The sequence below is a fragment of the Microplitis mediator genome, chromosome 10 (assembly GCF_029852145.1).
Source record: "Microplitis mediator isolate UGA2020A chromosome 10, iyMicMedi2.1, whole genome shotgun sequence".
In the NCBI taxonomy this organism is placed as follows: domain Eukaryota; kingdom Metazoa; phylum Arthropoda; class Insecta; order Hymenoptera; family Braconidae; genus Microplitis; species Microplitis mediator.
The window spans coordinates 2,858,601-2,883,142 of record NC_079978.1 but is presented as its reverse complement, the minus strand read 5'-3'; the positions used below and the strand labels follow the sequence as shown (position 1 = coordinate 2,883,142).

Genomic DNA, 24,542 nt, shown 5'->3' with positions numbered 1-24,542 from the left:
CCCCGCCAGATCTATAACTAACCGGAAATTTATTAGACTACTTTTACAACAGCTGCAGATAACTTTTAATTAAATATTAGGGTGTGCGATTCGGGTTCTAATCGAATTATTACAAAATTTTATAACTTCGTAAATTTTTGAATTTTTTGTAACTTTTCAAATCGAGAAAATTGTGATTAGCTTTCAAATACAGCAGGATCTCGTTATAAGACTCTTCCCCTCAATTTGTTAAAACTCGCTCGGAGTTAAAACTTCCCCTACCAACAACTCAACAAAAGTTTTGTGCCGAAACCTCGCTATAAGACTAACGACCAGTACGACTAAAATCGAGATAAAATGAAAATACATAAAGATTGTAGACTAAATAATTTATTTTAAAAGAATACTTAAAATTTCGTGGTATCAAATAATTAATTAACGGAAAAGAACGACAAAATTCTGTTTATTTATGATTATACATAAAATAGATTCACTGTATAATAGAGAAGAGTTGAACCGAATACATAAATAAAACGGCGATAGTCTTATAGCGAGGCTTGGGCGCAAACGCTGTTAAGCACAATAGTAAGGGCACCTCAATTCTAAGAATTTTTTCCCCTACAGTCCCGAGCTAGTCTTATAACGAGGTCCTACTGTATTAATTTTTGAAGAAACCAAAAATAATTTTTTCGCTGGTTCCTGTCTGAGTTTTATTTACCTCTGGCAAAAATTTGAGTTATTGAAAAAAACGTTAAAATTTTAAGCCGTTCAAAAAAAAATTATGAATAATTCGAAAACTCACGAGTTATTAAAAAATTTACGAATGATGCGAAGTTCGAACTATTTGCACATCCCTATTAAATATTTATTATTTGTACACAATTTTAAAATTTTAAATGAAAAATTTTTAATTTTTCTGATCATTAATTAGGTAACATAACTGTGTATTATATATATTTATATATTATTACTAATCACTTACAAATATATTTATAAATTCAATCTATGGGTATTTTCTTATAAATGCGTAATATTAAAATTAGTTTACTTAAATTAATCAATTAAGTAAAGGGATTAAGATCAAATAAACGTCATATAAGATGCAAATTTTCATTCCGCGCGGAGTTTGATTGATGTAACGAATCGGGCGATACTTCAAACAATGACGGATCTGTGTAGATTGGCTCGCTGGGATCGAAATCGGTCCGTCGATTAACAGTTAATCCAACTGCGCCCTCCATCGCCGTCGACGTCAGCTGGTGATTAAAAATTTGACTTAACGACCTGCGTAAATAATTTATCATGTTTTTATTTGATCGTCTAATTAAAATAAATAGAGACAGTTTATATTGCAAATACAACTTACGTTGATTGGAATGGCTTGTTGAGTCCAGATCGCATAAATGAAAAATTATTTGATCGTGAGCTCGATGCGTCTTCTCCACGCAATACTTTGTCGACACTTTTATTCTTCCGCATTATCGAGTATCCGTATTTTCTAGTAAACAAACAAATCAATCAATCAGTAAACAAGGAGACAATTTTTTAAATGGATAAATTAATTATTTTTAAAATAATTACCTGTATATTAATAATGAAAGAACGACAACAGAAGATAATAAAACAGCCAGGCCTACAATCGCTGTTACTAGTCCGTAATATTCATTCGGAGTTATACAAATCGTTTCTATTGGCGCGATTCGTTTCTGTACAATATTACTGTTATCATTATAGTCATCCATATCGTAACGAGAATCCAAGACCTTGTGATGAAAAAAAAATGAATATTTTTATCTCTCGCAATCTCATAAACTGTAATAAAGAAATAAAGTCCAATAGTCGTAACTTTAAGTACTCACTTCAATCATCTCTCGTACATGTTCCTCTTCACGTTCCTCTGGGTCCTGATCTCGGTCTTGGTCTTGGTCTTGCTCTTGTTTGCTGTCTCCGTCTCTATCTCCGTTACCGTCTTCTATTAACTTGGTGTCATTCTTTACCGTCAAAACTTTCTCATGCTCATCCAATAATACATCATCGGTGGTATCGTTCAAAGATCTACGTCTGCGTTTGCCAAAGGAAGGTTCACTCCTGCCAGCGCTTCCGGAACAGTAAGCCGGCTGACATCCGTCGCGACAGGATCTCACGGTTGCCTCAAAGACCAGGAAATTTGATTCCGGGATTTTAAATGCATTGAAACGTGCCTCGAGACTGTCACCCTCGCGCAGCCGATCCAGTCCTGGGAACACGTAGTTGTCTACTGGACAGCTAAAGTTTTTAAATCAATTACCGGTCAATCACAAGCCTGCATTCTATAATTAATAGCTTTTGATAAAAATTAAATACCCATATCTGTCAATCAGCTGGACGCTGCGTCCCGAGTAGGGGTCTCGCGCGATGACATTCGTGGCGAATATGTCCGTCACATAGTTGTAGCTAAAAAAATATTTACGGTCAGATGGTTATCGAGTTTAACGTACTCGAGTCTGATTTATCGAACACGGAATTAAATATTTATTGTTGTGTTATTGTGCATTCATACAATAAATAATAATAATAATAATAATAATTTTTACCCGTCCTGAGCCTCAAGTCGGAAAGTAAGAGGATCACCGACGGCAATTGTCGTCGTCGGACGACCCTGATAAAGAATCAACAGTCTAACGCGTGAACTGAGGGTGTTTTCAGCTGGCAAGTACTCAATAGGTATCGGCGAACCCGATCTGCTAATAAAATAATAATAATAATAATAATAATAATAATAATAATAATAATAAGAATAAAGAATGGAAATAAGTTGAGCCATTGATATTTCGACAGCAGTCGTTGTACATGAATAGTAATACTCGAAATATTTAACGTGAGATTAACTCGTACCCAGCTCCGATGTATCCCGAGGTGACAACTGCCTCGCCGGGACCCCGAAATAGACATGTTAGATTAAACCGCTTGTCCCTGCCTGTCTGTACGTAGTCGGAAAATTGTACCACTACTATATTCGTCATCGTATCTCCATACTAGTAAATAAAATTATTAATTAGTAAGATAAATAAATAAATAAATATTACGAGAGAGCGAATAATCCGTAAATTATTTTTTAAATCATTTATCACGAGTTAAAAAATTAAATCGAAAATTTACGAGTAATTGAATTTTTGAATGTAAATTTAAATTATTCCGCTGACAGAAATTTTGTAGCAACGGCGCCCGCAGTAAATTTGAATTATTAATTAATTTCCGATTTTAAAAAATATATTCGCACAGTCGTAATAAATAAATGAAAAGTAAATCAATAAGAGAAATATTTTACTCGTTGAGTTCCGCATTCAGGGTAACCCTGAGGTCCACTTATACGCAATACATTAACAGTACCGCCATTACCACGGAAAAAACAACGGTCGTAATAACCGTAGGTATAAATGCGTCCAATAAAACCATCGGGAGTTCTTAATGTGAATTCCATGCCGTCTTCGCTGCATACTTGGCTGACTGTAAAGTTAATAAATAAATTGTTGAAATTATTTAAATATTAATATTTAACTGGTAGTTAAGTTAAATAATATTTTTAAATTTTTTTCCTATGTTTAAAATAAAAATATCCTGGCGAATTACCATCTAGACATTCGCCATCGGCACCCTGTCTTGCACTGTTTCGTTCATAGAAATCGTAATCAGAGGAAGTGTCGTAGTAAATCGGATTATTCATAGCCATGTCCCGAGAATCTCTGTCACTCAGCTCGCAATTGTCTCTCTCGGCGCCGTAGGGCGCGGCATATGGTCGGTAATTAAATGACCTACAGACAAAGTCTCTGGCATCGGCACACTCACGCTCGCATTCGGTCAATGTAGAAGCGGTGGTGTATCTGCGGACAAAGGGCTTGCGGACACGAGTTCGCTGGCTGACTTGACGAAAGTTCTCCTGCTCATCGCAGCGTGAAAGCAACGGTGGTCGCCCGATAATAGGTCCGCCGCCAGTGCCAATTGGCCGTACGCTGTTATACGGATCGCTATCAGGACCAACGCCGCCCATGAAGCCATCGGGTGCGGGTTCTGGGTATCCGATCGGTCGTACGGGTGCTGGAGCTCCTGGGGGATAATATCCTGGCCTATCTATATAACCTTTTGTACCTCTTACATCATCATCGTAACCATTTGGAAAGGATCCAGGATATCTAATAACAGATCAAATTAACTGTTAGCTTTGTTTTAATTGCCATAAAATTTAATTAATGGGTAATCTTACCTGTCACGGTTCGGAAAAGGCTCTTTGTCAGGATATCTATCACTGGGATATCTTGGTGGTATTCTGTTGACACCGGGAGTTGGATACCGCGTTAAAGGATCATCCGGAATCGGATAGCGAACGCCAGTTGCCGGATAAGGCTCGTCTTTCACTGGATATCTGTCTGCATTGCTTACGGGATATCTACTTCCAGGTCCGCTAGGATACCGATGTCCTGCTGACGGAGGTGGTGGAGGTGGAGGATATCGATGATAGCCTGGTGTACTTATTAGCGGATAATTGTCGCCATTTACTGGATATCGGTCACTCGATGGATATCGGTCACTGGGTACTGGGTAACGATCACCTGACACGGGATACCTGTCACCTGATAGAGGATACCGGTCACCTACTGGGTAACGATCACTGGGATAACGATCGCCCGTAGGGTAACGATCACTCAAAGGGTAACGATCATTCGAAGGGTAACGATCACTCGTGGGGTAACGATCACCCGTAGGGTAGCGATCTCCAGAAGGATAACGATCACCAGGAACAGGGTAACGATCATGCGGGTACCGGTCTGAAGGATAACGATCAGCTGGGTATCGATCCGGTCGCTCGGGGTAACGATCCGGATATTTTTCTGGATAACGATCGTCTGGGTATTGATTTGGGTATTTGCTATTTGGGTATCGGTCTCCTGGGAGCGGATAGTAATCTGGATAACGCTCGGTATGGGAACCACCCGGATAGCCTTTGTCGTAGTCGTCTGGATGACCTAGTAATTTAAAATAGCTATTTAATTATTATTGTATTTTTATCTATAAGTAGTTGTTAATTAAATAAAATAGTGTGTTACCGGGTCGCCCGAGGAACGGTTTTCCGAAATTAGTGTCCTGCCCTACGGGATCTGGACGGTAGCTCGGATTATCTTTGTCCCCATCTAAATATTGATCTGCGGTAAAATAAAAATTCGAGTTTATTTTATTTAAAATATAAATTTAAACTCGTTTATGCTGAGTTTTAAGTGAATATAAAATTTTTACAGAGTATTGAATAATAAATAAATTATAAGTTTTATTTTTATAAATTTATCCGGCAAGTTTTAAACTAAATTATAAAGTATGCGCTTTCGAGCGTGGATAAAAAATTTAATCTTAAATTGAACAAAAAATAAAAAATTTTTTTAAAGTAAAAATAGAAAAAATGATTAATGTGTCAAGTGGAAAAAAGTTTTCATTCAACTCAATGCAGGATCGTTGAGAGTGGAGATTGAAAAAGTATTTTTATCGTGACGGGTGTAGTTGTGGTAGTAAAAGTGAGTAGCGACTGGCCTCAGTGGGAGTTTATATTTTTCTATGTTACCTCTGAAGATTGGAAAAGTGTTTTTATCGGAATAGCTGTCGGGAAAATTTTTTCACAGTTGATTAGAAATTTCTAAAGGGGTTTGGAGCAGAGGCAAAGGCCAGAAGAGCTCGAGAAATAAATGAGAGTAAATAAATTACGCATGAGGTTCTCGTAGTAGTCGTAGTCGGCGTCGTAAATGATACGGTGACCGTCACGCTGATTGAATCTGCTGAGACGGCAGGTGTGATAGTGCTCGGAGTAGACGGCGCTGCGGCACTGAAAGCTCGTCTGTCTGAGGCACTCATCCAAACACTCGCTGAGACTCCTTCCGGTTATCTCCGAGTGAAATTCGCCACTCAGACGTGAGTTCCTGTAACGCTGGAACGCCGTGTCTGGACGTCTGCCGTCCGGATAGAGGTGACCTGACACGCTGTTGTCCGGATACTCCGAGCCACGTGCTGTGGAAGAAGCTACTTTTTGTAAGCTGGCATTTGTTGGACATTTATCTGACAGTTTAAGTAAATGTCAGCTAGAACAATAGCTCAACATTTTATTACATGGATTTATTATAATCATTGATAATAATAAAAATAATAAATTCATTTTAGGGGAGGGAGGGACTAAAGGTACTTGAGGAAATACCAAGTTTTCGACGACTCAAAAACGCAAATTTTTTTTTAATGATATTCAAAGTAGATAGAAAAAATTTTCAGTTTCCGTTAGAAAAACAATTTTTCATTTCTGTGGGCAAAATGGGGTACCCCCTAAAAAAGGTAAAAAAAAATTTCTGGATTTTAAATGAATTTGATTAAGTTAAATTCTTTTGTAAGTAATTTACATAAAGAAAAATTATATTTTACATTTAGATTTTAAAATTTTTAATAGTTTTTATCATAAAACAAAAGTCATTAGTGTTTTTCAACTAACAATTGATTTTTGAAAAAAGTTTAACAAAAAAAAATGTTAAATAACGCTCAATTAAATTTACAAAACTAATTTTGGAATGTTTAAAAACCATTTAAAATATAAAATTTTTTTTTTATAAAATTTTGGGGATACCTTCTTTTGCCCCCCCCCCCCTCTTCCCCTATTTATTAATTTTTTTATTTTATTTACTGCTGTAAAAAATTAGCAAAGTGAACATTGACTTAATCCTTTTGGAGTGAAATTTACTCCGAAGGGGAGATTGGAATAAAATCCAGATCACTCCGAAATCACTCAGCTGAAAAACCAAACTCCCGAATTACTCCATATGCAGAGTGATTTTTTTTAAAACGCCTCAACTCTGAGTGACGAAGTGAATTCGGATTTAAATAAAATCCGAATTCACTCAAAATTTTTTACAGTCTACTGAGTTTAAAATTTTAATTATTAAATTAAATTTATTAAAAAAAAAAAATAAAAAAACTTACGATTATCAAGACACACAAGATCGTAAAAATGATAAGATGGACTACTACTCGTTCCAATATCATCTTTTTGCGACACTGAATCTTCCTCAGAAATAACGCATTGCCGTGTTTGTTCATCAAACTCAACACTGCGGCAAAAATATTTTTCAGCGCGCAAACACAAAGCTTGACACTCGTCCAACGTTAAGTTTGTATAGATGTCAACTTCAAATGGCCCTCGAAGTCTTCTGTTTTCTTCCTTAACAAACACCGTCAGCCCGTCGCATCTTCTCTCCGCTGTCCCAAAACAAAACCAAAACCAAAATATTAAAACCAGTTCCACTAATTCACTTCCAATACTTACCATTCAAACAAGTATTTTCTAAATAATCAGTATTAGGATCGTCTTCCAAAAGTTCTGGGTGCGTTCTCCTGGTGAATCGACTCAACAAACAACTTCTGCTCGCAGAATCAAATGTTGCCGACCGGCAAACAAACCGATACTCATTCAAACAACTAAAAAAAAAAGTAAAATCGTAAATTCATAAATACAGACACAGAAAATAATTAAAAACAAACAATTACTTCTCTTCACAAACAGTTCTATTGGCAGCGCTGACTTCTTTGACATCAGTCATCGGCAATTTCAACTTTTTCCTCGGATGCCGCTCAAAAATATACCGTCTGTTTGGACAATCTCTCTCAATTCTATTAGCTAATTGTATTAAAAAAAAAAAAGAAAAAAAAAATTACAAACTGACAATGTACGTTAGTTAGTGCTATTAGTTACAAATGTAATAGACTATTGATTATTGGTTTAATATACGGGCAATGTGAACACGGGCATTAATCGATTTACTCACACGTGAGACAGACTTCAGTAAAGTGTACGCTATTGGGTACGAGCATTAAATTGCCAATTCCCTCGGGTTGAGCCTGTTCTCTGGTCAAATAGCACGTGCTCTCTTCATACTCCGGCGTACCGCTGAATGAGGCGATTCTACTTCCAGGCTGAAAATCAAAGCTTGCACAGGCACGCGGTAAATTATTCCCTGCAGTCCTGTCACGTAAACACAGGTCCTGACATTTTTCCAAAACACGGAACGGCGGTGCTGAATCTCTCACCTTATTTTTTTTTTTTAATTAAAAAAATAAACAAAATTACATTTTTTTTCAAAAGTAGATTTCAGAGGTGGGTTGAAATTGATATGAATATTAAAATTAATGTAAATTTTAAAAAAATTATAATCTCACCACTTCATCATCAAACCCTTGTAGCTGTTGATCCGGTAATCTTTCATAAACTATTCTCCCAGCGCCGCCGTTACACGTAGTTTGGGCTGTAAAATAATACGAAGGGGTAAAAAAAATTTGATGATTTATGGCGGCAAGTGATTGTCCGAGAATAAGAATAATGAAGTTATATATTCATGAGTTGGAGCAACAAAAAGTTTATGGACAATGATCACGACCTTCGCAGTCGCTAAGTCTCATTACGGGTGTTGTTTTTATTCGGAATTCAGTGTCTGTTTTATTTCTTTGTAATGGTAATTTTTATTGTTTTTGTTTATTTATCGCTAATTAATTAATTTATTTATTTGCACTTTAAAAAATCGGGAGTAAATTCGGAGTGATTACGGATTTTTTAAAAATTTGAATTCACTCCGTCAATCAGTTTCGGAGTTTTTTTAAAAAATCACTCCGCCTACAAAGTAAATAGGGTGTTTGTCTTTTCAGCGGAGTGATTTTTGAGGATCTGGATTTTATTTAAATCCACATTCGCTCCGATTTAAGTTTTAATATTTAAATAAACTCTCTTAGGAGTGAATTTCACTCCGGACCGGAGTTCCAATTCAAATAAATTCTCCTTCGAAGTGAATTTCACACTGAACCAGAGTTTCAATGTTAACATAAACTCCCCTTTGGAGTAAATTTCAATCCGAACCGGAGTTTCAATTCAAATAAACTCCTTTTTGGAGTAAATTTCACTCCGAACCAGAGTTTCAATGTCAAAATAAACTCCCTTAGGATTGAATTTCACTCCGAACCGGAGTTCCAATTCAATAAATTCTCCTTCGAAGTGAATTTCACTCCGAACCAGAGTTTCAATGTAAAAATAAACTCCCATTGGAGTAAATTTCACTCCGAACCGGGATTTCAATTCAAATAAATTCTCCTTCGAAGTGAATTTCACTCTGAACCAGAGTTTCAATGTTAAAATAAACTCCCTTTGGAGTAAATTTAACTCCGAGATAATTAAATAAATAAACAGACATTCGCTCCCCATTCTCTCCGTATCCCACCCCCAAATTTTTTACAGTAGAGTTATTTAAATTACTTACCATTAGCAAGCATCTTGAGAATTGTCAGAACCGTAATAGCTTGAACCATACTGACCATGTTAAAGTTCCTTTTCATTTTGAGTTGAAGATACGGTTAAATACTGTCAAGTGGTCATACCACTTGGTTGCAGATACTTTGTAAAAAAAAAAAAATTATTATTATTTTTCAAAAAATTTTTTCAAGTAAAAAAAATTAACTACCATAGATTTGATCATTTTTGAATAAAATTCAATCATGAAAATATTATTTGAATATTTTATAATAAAATTAATAACTAGAATTGTATTTAAATTCCATAGAAATATATTATAAATGTATATTAAAATTTAATTCACAGAGTTATGAACAATACGAAGGTTTCGACAAAACTAATTTTAAATGGGGAATTGAGAAAACCCGTGGAAGAATCATCAGTTGTACTGGTTAGGTATTTGAGGTGGGGTACAAACTATTGTTATGCACAGGAATTCCATGCAATCAATTTACTGTCAGAAATTCCATAATATTAAAAAAAAGAAAATTTTTTTTATTATTTCTAATAAAAAGATAAAAAAACAACTTTACGATTTCCTATTTATATAGACAATGCAAAAATGTATGAAACGGATGTTTACTTCGAGCTGACGATTTTTATCATCATGTTCCGGTAACTATTTCAAATTAATTATTAGTCACACTAAATGCCTCGAAAATAAAAAAATAAAACAAGTATTAGTTTGAAAAATTTCTAATAATTCCGTCCTTGAAAAAACAAAAACCTCTAATTATAATCTCATTATTGAGCAATCCCTGAAAACAGGGATTGAACCGTCAATAGAATTTAAAAATATAAAATGGTCAGATGATAAAATCACCGATAGGATCTACAAGCTTTTTTACCAGACTTTTAAAAGAACCCGTCGTAGAAGCAGTAGAAGTAGAAGCAGAGGATTGCGTACAAATAAAACCCAAAAACAATTACATAAAATCTACTATTGAGTAATTCAAAAACTCGTCTAGCAGAGAATAGAGGATAATCTATAGTTTAATGGATAGTTAATAATGCGAAGCCTGGAAGTTGGAACTACGCTCTGTTGCCTCCATACGGGCGTGTGCATGTGAATTCGGTCTTTCTCTCTTTACAAGTTAAATTCGATTCCACTCGACACACGGCAATGTCCAATACACTACACGGTATATAATAGTAATGCAATGTATGTATGTCTATAGGTATTACCCACATATATGTACATATTGTAGTTATATCGGTAGGAGAAATGATGACGACAAATACATTGGTCAGTATGGTGGTTCGTGTGTGGAAATGTTCAGGGTGAGTGCTCATTTGGAATCCCACGTAGCCCTTGTTCCGACACCGTTTGTAAACTCCGATGTACAACAATGTACGTCCGGCAATGGCCAAATCTTTTTTATCTCTGTCTGACTCTATCTCTATGTCTATGTCTGCCTTTGCCTCTGTCTATTTTATTTGTACCTCAATCATTTGATGGTTATTCAGTGATCAAATGTGGTCACACGCTTGTTACTACCCTCCTATTATTTTCTCTGTCAATCATAACTGCTGGTTTAATTGTTTAATTACAAGTTCGTTTGTCTAGTAATTTTGTTGTTTTCAATTTTTAATTAACGCCGCAAATTAATCAAAGGTCTAATTAATTAATTAATTTATTGATGGGTATTGAGTTTCAGATTCAATTTCCGAGTGATTAAATTTATTGGAATAACTTGGGGGTTAAAAAATGAAATTATTGATTTACGTAACTGAGGTAACTGAGCTATAAAGAGAGTTAAGAGCTTTCTTATTTCCATTATCGAAGCCAGGTAAAGTAAAGCAGCTTGAGTATTATAGTTTATGAGTGTATTGGATAAAATGTATTTCTTTTTATGGCCGTGACGTTCATCGACTCGGGTATTATTTATTGAGATTGAGAATAAGAACGGGCTGAGACTGAGACCGAGACTGAGACTGAGATCTAGATTTTTTTCTTTTATCGGATGCAAACAAAAAAAAAATGCCTTTTTAATGGCAAGTCTGGATTTAAATTTATAATTATCCTTTAATTGCTTGACTTGTGAATTTAAATTGATGGAAATACAATCGAGTTTTTAAAATCGAGACTACAATAGGTGATAATCTATTGATTCGCAACAAGTGGAGTTACTCGATTGTATGAAAAAAATAAAAGTAAAGTAAAGTAAAGAGAATAAAAAAAAAATGGTTAAATAAATATAAAGAAACAATTTCTGCAATTGACAGGCTATCTTCCATCGGAACTGGGAAATTCCCATTGGGAGTTGTCCTCAATCGGATATGCCAGACTCAATCATGCGTAGACGTGAGAAAAAAATCGTTTTACTCCATTCAATCTCTCTTACTTCCCTACTGTACTTTCAAGCTCTTAATTATCCATTAAATTCTTCAAATATTTGTACCCTTACAATTCAGTCAGACAAGTCAGACTATTAATTATTAATTATCGGTGATAATAATAATAATAATAAACTTACCTCTTACTTTAAAATCAGCGACACGTTTTATTTCCATGCATTCGCGACACCAGTAAAAATAATTAAATAATAAAAATAACAATGAAATTAGTGAGTACGATAATAATTACAAGTTAAAAAAATTATTAAAGGGTAAAGTAAAAAAAAAAAAAGTCGCGTGTTGACAGACGAGAGTGCGACTGAACACTCGTAACACCTGTAATCAAACTGACGGTGAAAAATGGTGTGAACGTAATGATAGTTGAGTAGAGAGAATCAAAACCAGGATACATAAGTATGAAGTGGTATTTGAGAGCTTCGTTGGGGGCAGAAATAATCCCATGGTCGGTGGTCTGGAGTATGACATGTAGGTGTATATGTAAATGCTGATGGTGATGGTAATGGGAGTACCCTCTGACGCGAGAAGTTGGTTTATGTGTGTAACACTCGATAGGTCTGCTGACAGATAGATAGGATAGTGTGTATTCTGGGCATAGGACATGACATAGGAATCCAATTGAAAAGTGCCAGTAGGATTTGTAGCAGCGGACACCTAGCCGGCGAGTGGGGCTAACGTGAGATGGATTTCTGGCCTTGTGGACAAAACGGAAGCACGTTCATTGTTTTCGGTTTCCGCACGACATCCGGGAAAAAGCGCACGAACACGCTCATCGGTCGATGCCTCGGTCGATCACTAACGGGGATAGCGATAGCTCCCCACGGACCCGCTAAGCAAATAAACCTCGATTCTATACATATATATGTAGATATATATGTAGAGTGTAATGGGGTAATAGACATCTCTGTAGGTGTATGCAGGAGGCTCTGTTGTGTAGATGAGATTCGGATCGAGCTAAATGTAATGCTGTGTGTATTGAACGAGACATGAGTAGTGTAATGGCGGAATCATGGATTAGAGATTCTGAACGGACGTGACGGTCAATCTCGGATATATTGTCAATGTTTGTTATTGACGAAAACCTAGTTTCTGAATCGCTTCACAATATATTTTGGATTTATTGCTTTCATTGTGTGAGTAGGCAATGGAAAGGGGAAGAGTAGAGGGTAGAAAGGTTGATTTTTTTAAAAATCCGAGGGTTAAGCGAATTTAAACTTTACTAATTCTGTTATTTCTACTTCCCAAGGGTTTAATTTAAATCCGAAAAGCTTAATCCGCATACGGGTTCGACTTACTTGGCATTTTATATATTGTGTTGAATTTAAATGAGACTAATGCCTGAATTAATATTAAATTATCAAAAAGCTCTAAATAAAAAAATATTTTAAATTTCAAATTTTTAGGTCTTATATTTTTAAAAAAAATTATTTCTCAGAATGAGCTTTGATTTATGATGCTGAAATTAGCCGACGTCAAATAAATTTTGGATTTTTTCAAAAAAAATATATTCGGAAAAATTGCACCGATAGTTTTTTTAATTTTCTACATGTGGATTTTTTTAGTTTATTTTTTCTTCAAATTCAATTGTTTAAAAAAAAATCAAAAAATTTTTAATTGTCTGCTAACTTCAAAATCGTTTTTGATTTTCATAAAAATAAAAGAAAGGAAATTTGGAAAAATTAAAAATGACCCATACTGATTTTTTTTTTTATTTTTTCCCGTTTTTATCATTCATATTTTCCAAAAAAAAATTTATCTGACGTTTAAATAAAAAATTTGATTTTTTAGCCCATTTTTCCCCTTTTTATATCGTCGATCATTTGAGTGATAACTGAACCCCATTGATCAAAACCGAATAATTTTAATTACACACAGCCCACTTATAAATTAAACAGCCCGTGAAAATACTCGATGTAATTTCGAGAAAAAAAAATAAAAAATTTTGTACACATTAAAATATTGTAAGCCGAAATATTAATGATAAATAAAAAGAATAGATAAACTACATGGTTGAAGGAGTAAACATAATAATTTAGATTGAATGGAAAAATAATAATGAAATGGTGTTTGAAAAAAAATAGAGCGTAAAAAAGTTAAAAAAAAAAATTTATAGTACATAAGTGATTATATTTATTAAATCAGAAATAACGATGAAAAATGTTTCCAGCTGTGAAAGCCATTAGATTATAATGCTTTGATGTGTGAGTGTGAGTGTGTGGATGTACCAAGTTACGTGTTCCCTTCCTATCCATTCCCTTGACATGATGCACTGATTTGGAACAAATGTATACCCTATGACTACCAAGTACAGCCGCGCTTGGGATTCGCCGAAGCAATCAACCGAAACACTGGCACACCACTTGGAATACATGGATCTGTAATAGTGATGATATATTTATCGCTATCTGACGAAGAGTCATATATTGATTTTGTTTGTATCTCTAAACAGAAACATAAACTCCCATTGAAATACAGACACAAACTCATTAATCTTCCGTTCAAGCAGCAATTGCTAGACATCCTAGACTTGGACAGTGTGATTCCTGTGTTAATCATCCATAGGAAGTGACTCAAAGTATTTTTGGAAGACATACAATTGTTGTTCGATAATCTTCGGGGGATCACATGAGAGCTTTGAGACCCAAGTGACTCGACAATTGAATTAAATTATACCCTAGTATTTTGTAACGCTCTTCTGAAACCCCAGATCCGTGTGGTCAATTCTGACGTATATATTATCATATATCTATCATGTTGGTTTAGGATCAAGGCTTCTATTTTCAGAACTCTGTAAATATTTTTAGGCAAAATCTATTGTTTCATTTATACGCGGCTGGTTATTTTAATTTTTTAATTTGTATGAAAAAAATTTTTTAATGGGTTTATAATTTGAAAAATAAAAATTTTACTATATTTTTTTTTAATTTGTGTTTACGTTCGAGAATCGGGAGTAAATTAGAGTGATCATGGATTTTAATTTAATCTGTCATTTGGAGTTTTGGAGTTTAAACAAAAAATTTCTTCGCTTACGGAGTAAATAGGGAGTTTTTTTTCCAGTGATGTGAATTTTTTTTTCACTTCGAAGGGAGTATTAAAAAAAATTACCCGCTCTGCATTCAACCCACGTTCCCGCGAACTTTTCGCAAAAAAATAATTCATTAATTTTTCTCTGAAACTTTAAATTCAAAAAAAAAATTTTTTAATGGGTTTGTATCTTGAAAAATTAAAATTTTCGTAATTTTTTTTTTTTAATTGCACACCTTGAACGCGAAGCGGAGAGGTAGTGCTCTATTGTCACCAAATTTGATTTTGCGTTCGAAAATCGGGAGTAAATTCGGGTTTTATTCCAATCTGTCACTTGGAATTTTGAATTTTAAACAAAAAAACGCTTCGCTTACGGAGTAAATAGGGAGTTTTTGTTTCAGAAGAGTAATTTCGGAGTGATGGGAATTTTTTTTTCACTCCGAGGGGAGTATTAAAAAAAAATTACCCGCTCTGAGTTCAACCCACATTCACGCAAATTTTTCGCAAAATAGTATATTACACACTGAGGGAAGTAAAGTAAGAAATGTCTCAGATCACATGTAATTGTTGGCCGAGGCGAAGCCGAGGTCAACAAACATGTGATCTGAGGCTTTCTTATTTACTTCCCGAGGAGTGTATGCTATTTTTCTCCTCGACGGAGGCGGAAAGCGGCAACTTCGTTTTGCACAGCGGGACGAAAGTTGACGCTTTCCGCCCGTCGAGGAGAAAAAATAATTCATTGACTTTTCGAAAAAACTTAAAATTTGAAAATTTAAATAAAATTATTTTTTACTTTTACAACAAGCGATAAAGAAATTTCCTTCAGTTAAAGTGAAAAAAAACCCAACCAGATGGCAGCAGCTACCAGGACGTAACCGAAAATTTTTTCCGTGGAAAAAAAAATTTCAACAAAATAAATAAAATTGAATTTTATCAAATGTAATTAACAATAATCAGATAAATAATAATTAGATAAAGATCTATCATAACAATGCAAGGTCATACCCGCACAAAACTAATTAACAAATAAAACCATAGTAAAATATTAGACATGAATAGGAAAAATATAGCGGCAGCATGAAGAATATGATTAGCATTGAATCGATGATTTGAAAATTTATATAAATGGATATAAATTACGTAATGCCAAGGAATAGATAAGAGGGAATTATATGTCATTGGGGCAATCTATTTAGGATCAGGCACTTATTACCCGCCATATTGCGATTGCACAACGCAAAAGCTTTGCTCATTACATATATCTACATACATATATATATATATATATATTACCACGAGTTGCTCTGCAAGAACCCGCGGATGCCATCTTGTATGTCGGTGTCGGTGTCGGTCTTTTTCGCTCGTCTACTTCACATAAACTCTCTCTCAGGCTCAGATAAACTGGCAAAGAGCGTGCGCGAACCCACGCGTTTTCCTATTGTGTTGTACGAGGGCTTCGCGATCAACCGTACAAGGTCACGTGTCGCGAGTTTAATTACATAAATTAGCTCTCTTACTCCCTACTTAACTCATAAATTTTTTTCTCAATATTTTTTACAAACAATCTGCACATAAATTTTCTTCGCTCATATTTATTCATTCCATATTTATTTATTTATTTAGTTATTTTGAAATATTATATAAACAAGATATATCTTGTCGCAAACTGAGTACCTCTTTGAGAGCATGAGTGAAGAAGCGGCTAAAAGACCGTAATCTAAACAAATTAGATGAATTAATGTCTACATGGATGCAAATAAATATCATCTTAAATATAACGTTATGTCTTTTTAACGGCAATCGAGTTGTTCTCAGGTTTGATGTGTGCGAAGATCATATCATCACCGGGATCGTGGGTTGCAGTCATCGCGCTCGTTAGTCGCGGTCTTGTTGCACCAGAGTATTAAGAATGCAGCGCATGTGCCTGGCACCTATTTTAATCAGATTTACGCAGCACATTTATACTCTATGATGCACCGGGTATTTATTTTAGAGATTGGTGTACATCCAAAAATTTAACGTTACTTATATTAATTTATACAAATCTTGCTTCGTACTAAATTTAAATAAACTAACGAAATTATTACATTTTATTTATTTTGCAAGAGGAAATATGAGTTATTTTAAATTTAAAGGTACATTGAAAAAAAAAAAGGATTTTTTTAGCCTAAGAAATTTTTACTTACCCTCAGAAAATTTTTACTTGCCCTAAAAAACGTTTTCTGCATTATCAATTTCTTGTGTCGCAAAAATTTTTTTTTAAACTTAAGAAATTTTATGATACTGAAATTAGCTGACGTCTAATAATTTTTGAAATTTATTTGAATCGATAAATAATGAAAAAAAAAAAATTTCAAAAAATTGCACATATAGTTTTTTAAATTTTCTACATGTGCAAATTTTTAGATTTTTTTTTCTTGTAATTTATTTGCCAAAAAAAGAAATCCGAAAATTTTTAATTGTCGGTCAACTTCAGGATTATAAATTAGCCGACGTCTAATAATTTTTGGATTTTATTAAAAATGATAAATTTAAAAAATAAAATATTTTTAAAAATTGCACCTATAGTTTTTTAAATTTTCTACATGTGCATATTTTTAGTTTTTTTTTTTTGCAATCGGTTTGTTGAAAAACAAATCCAAAAATTGTTAATTGTCTTTTAATTTTAGTCATGAAATTTTGACTTTTCCTAAAAACATTTTCTGCATATCAATTAAAAAAAAAATGTATGGTGTCAAATAATTTTATTTTAGCCCTTAAAAAAATTTTTACTTGTTCTAATGAAATTTTATTTTTTCATTTCATAATGAAAAATATTTTTTGCGCCAATAATTTTTTTTCTGTGTACTTTGTAATAAAAAGTAAATAAATAGTTTTTTGTTTGAAGTTTAAAGTCATATGTCATAAGTTATAATATTTGATATTGACATAAAACGGGAACATTTGGCAATGAGAAACATTCATGTTTACTAGTCAACAAGACGTGATATACATATGTAAATATATAGATATATATACATATTTACGTACTCTAGGGCCGCATTGCAAGGTTTGAATATTAACGCACACTTGCAATGCTTAACTAGAATAAAGTCAACAGAAAGTTTTTTACGTCGTTAGCACGCGATATCGAGTAATCGATTGGAATGTAAAACACAATGATTCCTTTGTTCTGTTAAGTTTTATTTTTTATTTTATCAATAATTATAAAAGTATAAAAATATGAAATATTTATTTTAAAAATGTTTATTCAGAAAGCGAGTTTCTTCATAAGCAGGTACATATTCTGATCGATTTCAAAGCCATGTAAATTGTTTGCGTCTCCTTGTAATCTCATCAAAAGTCCTCCAAAGGATACGTAGGCGGATCTGTAAGTAGACAACGGCAATTATTAATTTAAATATATCAACAGATATTCATATTTATATTTTTTACTGCAATATCTAATAATTATCGTGAGCGAATGTAATGGATCGGATGAGGAAACTGACTTTTCGCTGATTCATTTGATAAATTTACAGTAGATAACAAAAATATTTTTTTTTCATAAAAAAAAAATATTTTCATTTGATTCCATAAAATTTCCGGCTCAGCAAATTTTGTTAATAAAAAAAAAGTAGCCAATTGTTTGCTAAATGAAGATGAAGTGACGATGGACATTTTAATGAAAAATAATAAATTCAAAGACCAAAATATTTAAATATAAAAATCCCGCGATGTGATCCATTGAAGTCGTTAAGTAGACACGTGTTTTTCGTAAATAAATATTTGAATGTAATTATTTTTTGAAGCAGAGGTTGAAGGCTGAAGAAAATACGAGATGACGGGATCCTGATGGATTATTGCGACTGTCGTAACTGCAGTGTCGATAGCGGTCGTGTTTTAGGGAATAACACAACCAGCTAACCACACTGCCAACACGCCAGTCGCCTTTACTTTTAAATCGTTATCAATATCATAATCATTATCGTTATCATTATCAAGAAAACCCCAAAAAACGTCTTCCAGCAATACAAGGTCATCGCTCATACTCGATGGCTTCTTCAGCGACATCTTCCTTCGTCCTCTTCAACTCCTTTAGCGAACAAAACTCTACTTTATACTCCGATTTATCTAAATATTCAAAAATTCATATATATCTCATATATTAAATACCCATTCTATTTAACTAAAACATAAAGCCCGAGAGCTTGTACGCGTGTCGTCATCGTGTTTTAGCAAAAGCTTTATTTAGTTGCTACCCATTAACCCCAAAGCTCTCATAATTTTTATTGGCAGCGCTATCATTTTATTTTGGCTTTCACCGCCGATCCCTCACATCAATCTATTTATATAAATATAAGCATATATATTTATACTATCATTTATTTACCAACTGATACTAGAGATTAAAAACAAATTCAATGTCTTACTTTTACTCAATATCGATATGATCAATTTTTATTTTGCTGTCCGAACCTTCACCTTAATTTAGCTACCAATTATTTTCTACCGTATAAATTTATACTAGCCCATATTTATTTATAAATTGTTTTTATTGTTATTATTAATTGTCTAGTTTAATTGATATATAAAAATAATTATATATAGATATAAATATTAACATATATGGGGTGAAAATGGAGTGATAAAAATTTGCGAAAATGAAAAGGCATTTAAATGAGGCAACAATCCTTTATTTAGATTTTATTTATGCATTTGAATTAATGATAAATATTTACATTCATGTATAAGTGATTTATATTTTTATTATTATAATTAAATTTTATTTTTAAAGGTCGTTGCAATTTTATTGAGTACACAAAAGCGGGTGAAATGAAATGATTGAGATAAACAATTATGGGATTTTTTATTATTATTATTACATATTTGTTATACATTTTTTTTCGGAGTTCAATCCTCGGTTCCTTAAAATTACAATTCCAGTGATATCTTGATTCGCTTAAATCTGAAAATAATCTCGAGTAATTTTAAAAAATAAATAAAATAAAATAACAGACAGTAAATAAATTTATGTTGATTACAATTTTTATTAAAATTAAATATGACAATTAACAATAAATTTAAAGCAATTAAATTAATAATTGGTACAAGTTTATTAAAGTATAATAAATAGACGGTATATATATGTAACTTTATTATGATAAATAAAAATATAACATGACCTCAATATCATAATGAATTACAGAAGTTAAAAATTACGAACAGAGTGGATTGAAGGGTGTGGCAAGGACGAGGTTCGTCCTTTCTAATAATAGATACTAGAATAAAATAATAAGTAAGTGAGTACAAGACAATAGAGTGAAAATAAATATGAGGAGGTTTATAGCAGGACGGAGGTAAAAGGAGTTGAGAAGATTCGCCAATTGGAGGCCAGGTTGACGCTATTTGGTGACAATGACAGAAGAGATGTCGTACCAGATAGTGCATTTACAGTATTCAGGGCCCGTGTAAACGCGCATCTGGCACGAGCCCCAACTGCCGCTATTCTATTTCTCTTTCTCTTTCACTCCACTTCCCACCCTAATTTTATAATTTTCTCATTTATTAATTAGTCCTAATTATTTATTTATTTATTTATATATTTCTTTATTTATTTATACGTTAGTTTATTTTTTCCGAGCTTCCCTGTCCCTGTGTTTAGTCGTCTGTCACCCGAAGAGAACGACTCAACTTCCGGTCGACCACTCCCACGGTCTAACCTCGTACTCAATTGACGTTAATACATTTTTTTTTCTTTAATTACGAAATTAGTCACTTTAATCTAATAAATAATTTTTTTGAATATATCTAAATTTTTTAAAATCACTCACTGCGCAATTTATTTCAAAAATCGCGACCGCGATCAGCTGTTTCATTGAGCAAAATATCGAGAGAGGGAAAGTCAGCTGACGAAATTACCAATTACGTTTATTATTGAAATAAAAAAAAAGAAAGTTCAATTGCAACGACAATTAAAATTCTAAAATTCTTACCGCGAAAAATAATAAACTGACAAATTGACGTTAATTAACAAAAAATAACAAATGATTCCGACACCATTGGCATGATCGCGGCTCAAAAAGAGAACACATCTCTACACTAATAATAGCAGTAAAGTTGCAGCTTCTCTTTCCCTCTCTCAATTACCCTCTTTACCCTCCCACCGCCATGCACTCTACGCCTTTCCTCCTTCGCTGCCTCTCTATTACTACTCGCGATCATTAAAAAAAAAAAAAACTCATGTATCTACCGATTGTTCTTTTAATATTTGAATTTAAAAAACTAATTGACCCTCATCATTATTTTCACTTGCACATTCCTAAGCTCTATCCTCACTATCACTTCCCATGTAAAAGAAATTTTTCAAAATTTCAAATTAATTTTTTAATTTCTTAATCTTCATCAACGAAATTTAATTACGATATATATTCATATATATAAATAATATAAAAATAATTAAAAATTACGCGTATGAGTAACCGTTACCGCGAGTCCGACTGACGACTAGACGAATACTAGATGAGCGTAAGTGAGAACGCGTTCAGTACAGAGTTGAGTAGTTGGTTGTTGCTCGCGAGATCCCGGGGAGACGATCATGTTTTTACGTGTGCGTGTTATGTGTAAGACCCGCGGACGTTAAGAGGTGGCGATCGCGTATTAGTAAAGTAGTAGTATAATAAAGCTTACAGCGCCGTGGCGCGTGCGAGGCCAAATGACGAGCACGACTATGACTACGAGAAACGGCAGCTTCAACGACAACGATACCGACGACTAAGACAACCAAGACGACGTTATTACACAATCCTAGTTAAGTTGGCTTATGTGAAAAGATACTCTGCCAAGTTTCAGCTCGAGTGACTATCAAACAACTAAACTATATTAAGTTTACACTGTTTTTACTTTTTAAATAATTGCCCACGCAAGTATTTTCTCAAACGATTTTTATTTTATCCGACACGCAACTCGGTCTTTGTTAATTTAAAAATAATGATAACGTTGATGTTAATGAGCAGCGAAAGGTTCAAGACGCAGCCGAATTTACGGTTTTTTAATTTAAAAAATTTGAGTACGAGCTTAGCCTTTGTATTATGAACGGGTTTAGTCCGCGGACGCGAGATACAGATCGACTGACGGTCCTGGTACATTTTCATTTCTATATATACGCGCATAAGGGAGCATCATCAGAAATTGCATGATCGAAAACGATCTCACGTGTCGAGGACGAGCTAGACTACTCTGATTTGCTCATACTTTGCTGGGAAATTGTCAAAGAGTACAAGTGCATTTACTCAAGGGATTTTATTTACTTCAATTACAATTAACTATTTAAATTCTTTTTTCTTACCGCCACTAAATTTTAAATTTCGCGGGAGATTTTAAAAAAAATTTTGCCCGATTTATTTCTAATGATGGCGACAAGCGAAAATTTATGAATCAACGTTAAAAAATTTATTTATTATATTTAAATATACATATAATATATAATTTAGTAGTTTGCATAAAGCGTTTTAGAAATTACGAGGCCGCATATTTGATGAATGCGTTGCGTCAATGACGACACATGAATAATAATTATGTTTATAACGCGTTTTAAATTAATACCGCGTAAATATATTATTTTTTCTATCATTCATTTAAAACTCGAGTTCTATTGAGAGAAAATAATTTTTTGTTTGAGTTTTCGCGTCCTTGCACCTTCACCCAGACATTCTAGTCGTATAAAAAATTATTACGTCCGAGTTTTGACACGGGATTTAAAATTTTAATTGATATCTAAATAAATGTTTTATTATTGACTTTTTTATATTTTTTTAAATTTAGAATTTCGTTACGACACGAGTAAATAAAAGACGAAAAAAGGGGGACAAAGTATGAGAGCACGAGGAGGCACGCGCGTTTCTCGGCCGGTGCACTGGTTTTTCTATGACAAAAATAAATCGGGATGGCCGGGGGTTGCGTAACTGCTTCACTTGCTACACTACTTTGCATATCATATATATATATTTATATATATGTAGGATAAACTACACCGACACATTTCCCAGCGAGTGTATATACAAACGTAATATGCTGTCAAGTATACAACAAATACAAAACTCTTTCATACTATATATCATTTCAAGCGCGAGAATGTGTCCTTGTTTTTCGTGGACGGGCGACCCGGAAAGCCGTACAGTAGTTATAATATAACAACTACCGCCGCTGTATGTTAACTTAGAAACTAGACTGCTATGACTCACACCTGCACCTTTTAATCACCCGACAACTATTTATGTACTATAACTCTTTGATCCCCATTTACTGCCTCATAATTTTACGTAATTACAATTATATTTTATTTTATTTTATTTAAATCAATTTATAATAAATAATTACGATAATTATGTAATTATAAAAACCAGAGCTCAAGAGAAAGAGAAATAGAGGATAGAAAAAAAAGGACAGGTGACAAATGGGGAGGAACGAATGGGTGTTTAGCCAGGTCAGCTTGCCAGGTGTTCAATCTACCCTGTTCCAATTTAAACTTGGCTCGATATTCTCATCGACACTTAACGCATTCCCACATCACCCACTCCAACATCACTGCAAATCTCATTACTCATTTCAGTACTCGCTAAATAAACATGCAAATTTATATTAAGTCTTAATGCTATTAGAAAAAATATGACAAAAAGTATAAATGTAAATCACGGTGACACAGAAGGTATACATTTATATATATAGTGGGAAGGGAAAAACGAGTAAACATGTAAAACAATTAAATTTAAATGTAAAATCCTCTTGCCTCTCGATTATATTAGCGGCCTATCCCTACTATGAGAGTTGTTAGGCAATAACGCACAATGGTATTGAGTATTGGCGGGTGTGTTGGTTTGCTGGTATCACTATTGGTACACAAGAAACTCAATCGTCATGGCTATAGCCGCTCCTGGCAGCCAATCTGTGGTCGTATCGTACCAACGATTACGCAATCCACTGCACGCTAGGATTATATGCACGCGGTTTATATGGATATTGTATTGGTATCGAGAAACTCGATAATTTTATTTTAATTATTGTCATTACTCTTGACATGACAGCTGAGAAAAATTTTATTTTAGATTTTTTGGTAATTTATTCATTTTAAATTACAGTGAGAGCTTTGATGGAAGCTGGGATTTCTATGGACCGAAATACAGAATGATCCTGAAGTTAGCAGACAATTAAAAATTTTCGGATTGTTTTTTCAACAAATCAATTACAAAAAAATAAAAAATAAAAATACGCACATGTAGAAAATTTAAAAAACTACAGGGAATTTTTTCAAATTTTTTTTTTTTTTTAATTTACCGTCTAAAAGAAAATCAAAAAATTAATAGACGTCAGCTAACTTCAGTATCATAATACAGAAATAAATAATTTCTTGGCTCAAAAAATATTTTGCGGTAGAAATTGAAAACAAAAATTTTTGAAGACAAGAAAATTTTCGCTTTGAATTTTTTCTTACCCGGGAAAATTTGAGTTTTGAATTTATAATGCGAAAAATTTTTTTTGGGGAGTTAAATTTTTTTTTTGTGCCGAGAAATCTTTTTTTTCTTTTTTGTGTATAATCAATTTAGCAAATAAGTGGTAGGTGTACGCTCCTGGTCAGACGAAAGCCTGTTATGACATACGAGTGTTTTAGTCACGCGACTAAGATTGACAAAGTTTATCTGCAATGCAACACGTGGTATTAATGCACTAAACTGACTGGTCAGAAATTTGCTATGACGTTAATTGTCTTGGTCGTTGTAAAACTGTCGTATGTATATATGTTTGCATGTGTGTGTATATTATATAGATATATATTAGAAAGACACAATGGCATTCAATGTCACGGCTCTGTGCC

General features: G+C 33.5%; 2 protein-coding genes across 9 annotated transcripts in view; both read right to left on the bottom strand.

Annotated features, from left to right (window-relative positions):
• Positions 1-924: 924 nt before the first annotated feature.
• On the bottom strand, positions 925-16,727 carry LOC130675841 (uncharacterized). 6 transcript variants are annotated; one of them, XM_057481723.1, is made up of 19 exons: positions 15,986-16,727; positions 9,282-9,415; positions 8,194-8,279; positions 7,803-8,064; positions 7,525-7,654; positions 7,304-7,455; positions 6,961-7,236; positions 5,707-6,018; positions 5,061-5,156; positions 4,220-4,979; positions 3,589-4,148; positions 3,287-3,465; positions 2,854-2,993; positions 2,553-2,702; positions 2,323-2,412; positions 1,839-2,244; positions 1,561-1,742; positions 1,346-1,477; positions 925-1,263 (listed from the first exon to the last, which is right to left on the bottom strand). In XM_057481723.1, the coding sequence occupies exons 2-19, from the start codon at positions 9,355-9,357 to the stop codon at positions 1,071-1,073; spliced, it is 4,182 nt and encodes a 1,393-aa protein (XP_057337706.1). In that variant the 5' UTR covers positions 9,358-9,415; positions 15,986-16,727; the 3' UTR covers positions 925-1,070. The 6 variants fall into 6 exon arrangements, with proteins under 6 accessions (XP_057337706.1, XP_057337707.1, XP_057337704.1 ...); XM_057481724.1 differs by lacking the exon at positions 15,986-16,727 and adding an exon at positions 11,791-12,145 and having other exon boundaries at positions 2,553-2,699; XM_057481721.1 differs by lacking the exon at positions 15,986-16,727 and adding an exon at positions 11,791-12,142.
• A 1,127-nt stretch (positions 16,728-17,854) lies between these two features.
• LOC130676548 (DNA-directed RNA polymerases I, II, and III subunit RPABC3-like) overlaps positions 17,855-24,542 on the bottom strand; it is a 29,111-nt gene continuing 22,423 nt past the window's right edge. For all 3 annotated transcript variants that reach the window (XM_057482863.1, XM_057482862.1, XM_057482861.1), the window contains exon 4: positions 17,855-18,060. In XM_057482863.1, coding sequence (XP_057338846.1) covers positions 17,943-18,060 — 118 coding nt within the window. In that variant the 3' untranslated portion in view covers positions 17,855-17,942. The remainder of the gene's footprint in view (positions 18,061-24,542) is intronic.

Excerpts from the sequence above, each read along its gene's own strand:
- LOC130675841 (XM_057481723.1), bottom strand. The coding sequence starts at position 9,357 with ATGAAAAGGAACTTTAACATGGTCAGTATGGTTCAAGCTATTACGGTT. Across the intron at positions 8,065-8,193 it reads AAGGGTTTGATGATGAAGTG|GTGAGAGATTCAGCACCGCC; the intron begins GTGAGATTATAA and ends AAAAAAAATAAG. Across the intron at positions 3,466-3,588 it reads CGATGGCGAATGTCTAGATG|TCAGCCAAGTATGCAGCGAA; the intron begins GTAATTCGCCAG and ends TTAACTTTACAG.